The sequence below is a fragment of the Orycteropus afer genome, unplaced genomic scaffold (genome assembly GCF_000298275.1).
Source record: "Orycteropus afer afer isolate SDZICR_OR568_19922 unplaced genomic scaffold, OryAfe1.0 scaffold00017, whole genome shotgun sequence".
In the NCBI taxonomy this organism is placed as follows: Eukaryota; Metazoa; Chordata; class Mammalia; order Tubulidentata; family Orycteropodidae; genus Orycteropus; species Orycteropus afer.
In genome coordinates, this window is record NW_006921604.1 from 6,970,950 (window position 1) to 6,980,644 (window position 9,695).

The following is a 9,695-nucleotide window of genomic DNA, read 5'->3' on the forward strand; positions in this document are numbered from 1 at the left end:
GGAAAAAGGGGCAGCCTCCGGGGGGTGGGAGGTGGAGGGGCTCCGGGCCCAGGCAATGTGCCCCCCGCCCCCGGCCCCAGAGCAGCCGACAGTGAACACAGGCGCTCCCGTGCCTGCAGGCGAGCACTCCAGCCAGGGAGAGGGTGCCCAGTTCGGATCGGGGACCTGGCTTTCCGGGACAACCCGCCTCCCCAGCGGAACGGGCAGGCGGACAGGGGGCCACGACAGGGAAATCTGATCCCACAACATCGGCCTCAGTCCAAGCCCGCCCCAAACTTTCCGTCGGGGGTGGGAGAGTCGGGGGCCTGGCGAGGATCCCGGCCACGGGCCGGGCAGCACGAGCGAGAAGGGACCCCCCCACTCCACCTAGCCCTGATCCTCCTAACTGGCTCGCCCCTCTGAACCCTGTGGCTGCAGGCACAGCTCGTCCCCGCTCTTCCCGGCTTTCCGAGACAGCCCGCGGAGACCGCAGGAAGGCTCTCAGGCAGACAGCTGTCTCCGCCACTGCCTCTTCATGAGCCCCCAAACCCTGCCTCTCGCGCGTGCGGCGGCCCCTGACCGAACAGGGGGACAAAGCGGCGGCCGCGGCGCCCCAACGCCCCGGCCCCGCGCAGCCCCGACCTCACTCACCTCTTACGCACGGCTCGAAAACCTGGGCGCCGCCCTCGCGTTTGGCAGCGACCACGGTCCTCCCCTACCTTTGCACCGCCCTCCGCCGCTCCTCTCCCACCCGCCTCCCGCCTCGGTCCGGGCTCAGATACCCGCCTCTAGGCTCGGGCTCCCCGCGCCACAGCGGCGGACGCCGGCTCTTTCTCCACCGCGGCCGCTGCTCTCCGCCCCCTCCCCTTGACGTCAGGCGGGGGGGGGGTCTAGCGGAGGCCGGGGGCGGGACGCGAGGGCCCGCCCAGGAGGGGGCTGCGACCCGCCGCGACCCGCCGAGCCACTCACTCTCTCGCCCTGGGGCTCAGACCCCCGCCCCGTTCTGTGCCCAGCAGTCCCGCACCTCCAAGTCGAGGTCTGCGCCACAGCGCCAGGAGGTGGGGCGGAGGAGGGACCCCGGGCATTGCCATAGGGAATCGGACTAACCGGTTTTTCCAAAGTGTCCCCCGAAGGCTTTCCGCGGGCTGGACTGCTAGGGTCGGGGATAGGGCTGAAGGGCTCCCCAATTTCGGGTTAGAAGGACGAACGCAGGCGAACCACCACCGAAGAGAAAATATCCGAGGGAAGGATGCAGGGGAAACCGGGGCCTCTTCTGAGAGGGCCAGAGTGGTCTATCTGCTGGACCAAAATTCTTCCCCGTTTCTTTGCCCCAATGCCCACTGTTTCCTTCTCTCAGAAGGGAAAGAGCTGCACCAACCAGGATGATCCTAATCTCCGGAGAGTCTGTCTCTTGATTCTCACGCACCAGCCAAAGCCCCTAGCTCCTTGTGGAGGCAACCCTTGACTCCTGTTGTCCAAAGTAGCCCCAGGAAATGATGCTGGGAAAGCTGATTAACAAGTGGCATAAGCCCTGATGTTCAGATGAAAAGGGCTGAGGGGGACCACGCTGGGTAAGAACCACTACCTGCAGAACAGCCAGCCTCCGCCCACAGCGCTCCTAGATGTAAGCGTAGCTCCAGCTCCGGGGCGGTGCTGGCGTGTCCTCCCTGCCAACTGGTCTGTCTGCAGGTGGACAGAGAAGCCTCAGGGAGGCCACCGCATAGGCACCTGGAGACAGATGCCAGTTCCTGGCTACAGGCAAAGGGAAGAGATGAAGGGGCCTGAAGTCTGGAAGACTTCAGTGGTGACTTTAAGAGTGCAGTCCTTGAGAGAGGGAGCATTTTAGGCTCGTCAGCAGATCTGGATTATAAATCAGCCCCGACAGCAGCTTTTGTTCTGGGTTAAAACTTGGCATCAGAAAATCAGAGACCAGAAGAGTAGTGGAGATAATTGGGAAAAGCAGTCCAGTTTGGTTTCAGTAACAATCGGGCCTTTGCTGGTACATATAAAGGCTCCTTCTCCCAAGCTGGCCAAAGCCACATTTCCCAGCCCCTTTCCACAAAAAACAAAACGAAAAAAAAAAAAAAAAAAAAAAAAAAACCTGTGGCCTTGGAGATGGTAGAGATAGAGGGAAAGCCAGTTAACAATCAGCATGGAGCAAGACAGTAGGCTCTAGGCTTCAGCTTGCCAGGAGGGAAAAGGTGTGAGTGGTCTTGATTAGAACTTTTGTCTATTTACATGGAGAAATAAACTGTATGCAAATGCCTCTCATATTTGTTTTGAGCTTCAGACTTTGCAACCTGCCTCCAGAGACATTTCCTTACTCCACCCTCATGTCAACACTTTAATAACTAGGAATTGTTTCTCTTACTTTATACATAAAAGGAGTCTCAGAAAGGTTAAGTAACTTGACCAAAGTCACGTAGATAATTAACAAGATCATAATCTTAAATCAGGTCTTTGGACTCCTCATTCCCTCATTCACTAAGTCACAGTGTATCCTGCCAATTTTTAGACCCCATAACAACCCATTTCCTGTTTTCCCTCACCTTAGAGCCTGATACCACCACCATCCTCACCCCTACTCCGCACCCTCTATGGTGTGAGGGTTACCAGGCAGTGACTTGAGCTCCCTAGCTCCATCTGTGAGGTGGCCCCAGTGGAAAGTTTCAAAAGGCGGTTTGGTTTCATACCGGCAAGGACAGTTTTGTTCTATACCTTAGTGGTGTTTTCCTGAAGTGGGGGACATAGGCAGAAAGGAGAAACCTCCTGTTAACAGATTCCATGAGCCCTTTGTTCCCAAAGGGTCCTCAAAGAAAGCTCCAGCTCCTCCCTTTCTCCTCTTTTCTACCTTCATTCATTTCCTGTCGTACTCTGTTCATTCTCAGCACTGGCCTTTTTCTTGGGTGGATGGTCAGGGGATAATGCTTTCTGAATGACTACTTTCTCGTGATTCATACATTTTAATAAAAGCACAAGTAGTAGAAAATGAGGATTTCTAGGTCTTAAGTAAGGAGTAGATAAGGCTCATGTACCTCTCTGGTTTTCCTAGGGTCTGTATGGCATATTCTATGGAAAGGCCTTAGATCTTAACAGACTCTCCTTCTGAGCATTTGCTCAACTACTTGTTGCCGAGTCTAGGAAAGACAGAGAAGATCTGCTAAATGCCTTCTGAAGTTCTCTAAGAGTCTATTAGCAGTTCAGGGTAACACATAGAGATGAGCCCAAAAGTCTGAAGTGAAAAGCAACCCTGCTGTCTCCCATACACTGGCCGTGTTACCTTGGTGCCCCTCATTAGAGCTACTCATCTCCCACCTTGCCTAAGGCAGCTTTCTGGCAGGAGGAAGACCTAGGGTGAACACTGGGGCTCTCTATCAGCACTGCACTCTGGCAGGCTTCTAGCTACTGTCATCCCAGATGGGGAATTGAGAAAGCCTAGGCCAGCCATCCATCAGGGATCTTTCTGAGAGGCTGGGGACAGAGGTGAGTGAGGACTTAGGAAAAGAACTTCCTCTACTTCCTCCAAAAAAAGAGTTATCAAAGCCATCCACCTGGGAAGCTTTTTCCTTTTCAGCCCCTCCCAACCACCACCAACACCAAAAGGAAGCTGGAAAAATCCGTCATTACAGCCCCGGATGTTGCTTTTCCAATGGCTTCTATCAGGATATCCCCTGGCTTTTTCCCAGAGGCTTAGGGATCTGGAAAAGTCAAAGACCTGGAGGGGAAAGTGGTGACACTGCCAGCACCACTGTGCAGTTCTCGGTCTCAAGGAGACTGAGTTTCTAACTGGCCCAAAGCTAGTTTTAGAAGATCTGGTCAACTATCAGGGCAGACCTAGAGAGGGCCCATTACAGGTCCCAGGGGATATCATGTGCCCTTGGGTGACCTTGCAGTGTACACCTCTGCTCAGGTTACAGCCAGGTTTCTTGAGGGAATGAGTTGTCACCAACACCTCTCTCCTTGGTATCTATTTCTCTCTTGTGGATGAGTATGTTTGGGGGGCAGGGGAGGAGGGGAACAGTATTCAAGATCCAGGACTGGGGAGAAAAACTCCACGTTTCCACTGATGGACAGCCCGACAGCGTCCTCAGAACTGGGTAGGGGCAGCTTCAAGAAGTGGAAACTCCCTGGTTCAGCCTCTTAGACCTCCCTACTCCCTTTCTGCCCTTGGCAGTGAGAACAAAGAAGGGAAATTTCAAAGGTGATTTCCAGGTTTCCAGAGCAAACTGAATAGTTGAGGATTAACTGTCAGGATGTTCAGTGACAGAGCAGGGGCACCCCTGAGGGAGGGTGCAGAAGGCTGGCTTGTCAGTGTCTCTACTCTTTTATCTTAGCATCTGAGGCAGACCTGATGCCACTGAGGCCTTGGAGATGCGTTGGCCAAAGGGGCATGTGATGCAGCCAGGAACAGAAACCAGAACTCAGCTGAGTTGCCTGGGCATCCAAGTCACCCTGGCCAAGGGTTTCTTCCACCTATCACTTGGCAAAGGCGCTGAAGCAGAGAGACATATGGCATGGTACCCAGCACTGTGCTCTGCCATGTGCCTGTGAACTCAGAACACCAGATGCCTCCAGGTTCCTTGCATTCTGAGAACATCGAGAGGGAGGCAGTATGTCTGGTAACAAGCCCTAGGAAGTGATGGACTCAGGTCTGCAAACTGAGCCACTTGGCTGGAAGGTTATTTTGGGGAAAATCTCTCTCTGAATTAGCCTGCCTTAACATGAAATGGGAGCTCTGGTGGTGTAGTGCCTAAGGCATTTGACTGCTAACCAGAAGGTTGGCGGCTCAAACCCACCAGCCACTCCTCAGAAGGAAGACTGGGCAATCTACTTCCGTATAGATATCACCAAGGAGGGGTCACACTGAATTGGAATCAACTTGATTCAGTGCGTTTTAATATGAAATACTGAAAAGAAAGATGCATACAAGAGAGAAAGTTGTATGCACCAGTCACGGTGAAGCTTGATCGGTAGGTAGATTTCCAGGGTTGAGTTGAGGAGTCGGCACAGGCCAATCTGGCAAGGGTAATCCTCTGCCACTTCCTACCTACCTCTTGTGCCCCCTGCAAAACCCTATCCCAACCTAAAAACAGAGTGAAACCAGGGACTAGGACTGGATTCTCAGGGTTGAAGTGGGAAGAGAAAGTGGATACCCAGGGATCTACTGGGGCACAGAGGGCATACTCACTTCTCAAGAGGCACAGGTAAAAGAAATTCCAGCACCCTATTACCAATGAGGGATCAGGGCTCTCAACACACATCTGGGCCAAAAGTGAGGGAAAGCAAAAGCAGTATCTGGGATTGTCTTTTGGCACTGCCCCCGCTCCTACTCCTAAATCTGGAGAGTTGATTTCAGAGCTCAACAATAAATTGAATTAAGTGTAATTACAGCCCTGATCTTCCATCTCATTCCTCCCCTGTGGGGGCGGGGAACGGGGAGTGGTCCAAGCAAATGTTCCCCATCCCTGCTTCCGGGGTTTCTGACAGTTCTCAGGCCACTGGGCTGCTAGCCTCACTCCACTGGAGGAGAGACTAACTGCTCCTCCCTCCCTCCTCCATAAGCTACACAAACAGCCCTCTGCTGCCAGGTGGGCAGGGCTTAAGCCCCGTGGCAGGACTATCCGAGGTGAGAACTCATGGCAGAGCACAAGCAGAGATAGCAGGAAAAGAAAAGCTGGGCATGAGCCCTCAGGACAGGGATTGAAGGAAGGCTTCGAAACCACTGATGCTGAAATAAGACTTTAATATGCACAAAGAAACCTCACGTTAGTGACAGAGAGAGAGAGAATGAGAGAGAGTGAGGGAGAGGGAGGAAGGAGGGTGGGGAGAACTGAGGCCTGGGAGGGCCCAGGAGGCCCAGGGAAACCAGAGCTATGGAGACAAAGGCCTTAGGGAAGAGGCAATGGCTGGGAGGGAAAGGAAAGCCAAGGGGTGGGTCGGGCAGGGAGAGGCCGGCCGGATTCCTTGCCGGGTAAGGGTCAGGAGCAGGGGTGGAAGGAGGCATTTGCTTCACAGGCTGGTCAGCATCTGGTGGGCCTCTGGCCTCTGCTTCCTCTGGTTCCCTGGGCCCTGTTCATTTCCTGCCCGAGCCAGAAGCCCTGGTCTGTTCCTTTAGATGTCTTTCCATGGGCAGAAGTACTGGACCTGTGGCAAAGAGAAAAACACAGGCTGTGATGACCTGGGGCCCAGATGGTGCCTGCTCTGTCTTGAGGCTCCCTGGACATGCCAGTGTCCATTCAACATCCACTAAAGCCTTCCTTCAGATTGACTGCAATTGTCTAACTATATCCAACTGTGGGGCTGACACAGGATTGGGCAGCATTTCATTCTGTTATGTACTGGTCACTGTGAGTCAGAGACCAACTCATGGCAGCTAACACCTCTGTGCCAGGTGCTAGTGAGCAAGACCCCTGGAGCTCCCAGTCCAGCAGGTCAATAGGCCACTTGACCACAGTGAGATGATGGCTCTGCTCTGCTGGCTGGGGTTCCCTGCTGCTCACTGCTCACCAAGACCCCCGGAGTGTGAAAGAAAAGTGGTGCTAGGCCACCACTCACTTTTCCTTCTTCTCATGACAAGCTCATTGTTTCCCCCCAGAGACCAGTGTGATCTAGTTCCTTGGAAGTTGAGGGGTGAGATTTGTTCTTCAGTTTTCTCATGGATTTGCGAAATCTGAGACCAAGCCACAGCCTGTGGTCAGCGTGTCCCTCAAGTCAGAGGTTACAGGGGGAAGGACAAGGAGAGAGGAGTGAGATGGAGGAGGGAAGGCAAGTTGAGACCCAGGTACTGGATGAAGAAATGGCCCTTCTCAGACCCAGTTCTTCTCAACCCAGGGTCAGGCGCTCCGACAGGGAAGATCCCTCAAGCCATCTGGTACGAGTTGGAAGGGAGGACAAAGGCCAGAAGGAGACCAGAGCAGGAGCTGAACTGTGGTTAAGCAGGCAGGCTTTGGAGTCACACTGGCTTGGTGCCCTGCTTCAGACATTTACTGGAGCTGTGTGATGGGGCAAGCTATGTAACCTTTCAGTGCCTCTGTGTAGGTCCTCATCTGTGAAATGGGGATAATAACAATACCTGGCTTGTGGGGGTTATGAGGGTTCGTGTAAGAAAAGGGTCTTCATTCAATAAACATTAGCTATGAGTCAGAGTTGACTTGACAGCATCTATTTTTTTGTTTATTATTACCTAGATAATATTGGGGGGTGTGGAGGTTGTAGGATGGGAACAGGGCAACCTGGGAGCCAGTGTTTTCTCCAGAAGAGTCAGAGGCCAGCATCAGGCCTGCAGGACAAGTGGGCAGAGAGGGTAGAGACAGCTTGTACCGCTGGTGGCCCTTCCTGGCACTGCTCATGACAAACTGGTACTCCTGGCCCAGGCTCTTTCCTCTTCAAGGCTAAATGTCTCTTTGCATTTGCTCAGGGAAGGTTCCTCTCTGTCCCCTCACTCACCCCTACACTGGGCATTTGATTCTCGATAAGAATGATGAAGGTCTCCCAGGCATCTCCCCCCTCCCCCCAACTGCCCTCTTCCCCTATCTCCCAGCCAGCAGCTCAGCAGCTGCAGTGGGCGTAGACACTGCTACTAGCTCTGGTCAGCACTGCCTGACCACTTCCCTCCCTTCCCAAGCTTAGGGGCTGCGGGGGGGGGGGCACCACCTGGGGCTGGCAGTGGGCCAGCAGCTCCTGCCAGCGGATGTAGGTCTGGGTGGCCAGGTCCTTGAGCTTGGTCCGGTGCATGGCCTGGGGGCTCTCCCGGATATGGGTGCTGATGTGGAGATCCAACTGCATGCACAGCAGCTGCAGCTCACTCTGGAGGGGGCAGGGCCATGAGGAAGCATGTGGCACAGGCCAGGCGCATCCCAAGTGCATGTGTGTGGGGGAGACAAAGCCAGAGAAAGAAAGGGATGTATTTGAGTGACCACTCAGAAGTTGGGCAGGAAGAGCAGGCAGGAAAGGGAGGAGAGGGTTGAGGCAATTGCTGGGGGCACAGGTCAGTATCCCTTGGGAACGCCTCATGGGACACTGGAGGGAGGAAGAGACCTTGACTGTCCTAGGTCTGCTTCGTCCTCATCCCCCACACTGTGCAGTTCCTACAGTGGGCTAGGCTCCATCTCAGCTGATCCCACATTGCTTGATGGAGAGGACACAGCTGGGCACCCCTGCCCCCCCACATACCAGACTCTGGGAGACTCACCCACTGGTCTGGAGTAATGTCCTGGCAGCTGACCACCACCCCGGCCAGTGTCAGCAGGCTGTGACACAAGTAGCAGACCTGGAGAAGGAATACAGCAGAAACAGCTCCTCTAAGTCCGCCACAGCAGAGCTGTCTTCTCCTTTGCCTCCAGAATCCTTGCCCTCAGGCCCAGAGGACCAGGGCTAGGACTCATCCCACCACTGGGCTTCCAGTGACAGTTCCCTGGGAGTCACCTTCAAGGAGGGCCTGGGCGTGAGCCCTCCCCTAGCTGAGTTCTGTGAATCCCCCACACCTCTGATGTATGAAGGCCAGCCCTCCCTTCCTTCAGAAAAGGAAGAACTCTCTGCCATCTAAATCCCACATTAGCATGTAACACTGTAACCCGAGGGCTCCCCCAGAGAAAGCCTGCAGGGGAGAGGAGTCTTCCACTCTGACCCTCAGTACAGTCTCTGTGGTCTCTGTTGTATGTGGCACACACACCTGTGGCCACTGATACTAGGAGCTGCTAGGCCGCATGGCTCCTTTGTGCACATAGAAAAGGAACCTCCTATGTGGGAACGTGGCCCACTCGGCACAGCGATGAGTCCACACAGCCCTCAGCAGGACTCCACCTGCCAGACATATGCACATCCCTCTCTGGACAGTCAGGCCATATTGACATGAGGAAGTGGGTGAAGAGAAGGGAAACACACAGGAGATATTTTGGGTTCAGCAATTATATACCAGTTACTCCTACCCACTAGGAGCTCTCATAATGTAGTGCCTAAGGCACTTGACTGCTAACCAGAAGACTGGTGGTTCAAACCCACCAGCTGTTCCTCGGAAGGAAGGTTGGGCAATCTACTTCCATAGTGATATTGCCTCAGAAACCCAAGGAGGGGTCACTATGAGTTGGGTCTGACTCCACGGCACATAACAACAACAACCTACCCACTGGACAAGGGTGAAAACAAGACCAAAGCCAACTTCATCTGATCAGAGAATGGTTTGATCCTATAGTACTTTTCGGTTCTGTTGTTATCTATTCATTTATGGGACATTCTCCTACTGTATAAGGAGCCATGGTGGCGCAACAGTTAAAGCGCTCAGTTGCTAAGCAAAAAGTGGTGGTTCAAACCCATCAATCACTCCTCAGGAGAAAAATCCTAGATACGTTTCCATAAAGATTACAGCCTAGGAAACCCTATGTTGTTGTTGTTGTCAGGTGCCATTGAGTTGGCTCTGACTCATAGCAACCCCATGTACAACAGAATAAAACCCTGCCTGGGCGTGCGCCATCCTCACAATCCCTGCTATACCTGAGCCCATCATTGCACACTATGTCAATGTATCTGGTTGAAAGTCGTCCCCTTTCTTGCTGATCCTCCACTGTACCAAGCATGATACCCTTCTCCAGGGAATGGTCCCTTCTTCTTCTTTTTTTTTAAATTGTGATTTGGGTGAAGATTTACAGAGCAAATTCACTTTCCATACAGCAGTTCACATATACTTTGTCTCATGTCATTGACCACAGTTTACCACAATG

The 9,695-nt window shown here is 53.4% G+C and overlaps 1 protein-coding gene across 1 annotated transcript in view; it reads right to left on the minus strand.

The window, feature by feature from the left end:
• Nucleotides 1–6,090: 6,090 nt before the first annotated feature.
• Nucleotides 6,091–9,695, minus strand: part of FAM178B (family with sequence similarity 178 member B) — a 170,634-nt gene continuing 167,029 nt past the window's right edge. Inside the window, exons 15-17 of the mRNA XM_007959527.1 lie at nt 8,171–8,248; nt 7,633–7,785; nt 6,091–6,123 (exon numbers count right to left, since the gene is read on the minus strand). Coding sequence (XP_007957718.1) covers nt 6,091–6,123; nt 7,633–7,785; nt 8,171–8,248 — 264 coding nt within the window. The remainder of the gene's footprint in view (nt 6,124–7,632; nt 7,786–8,170; nt 8,249–9,695) is intronic.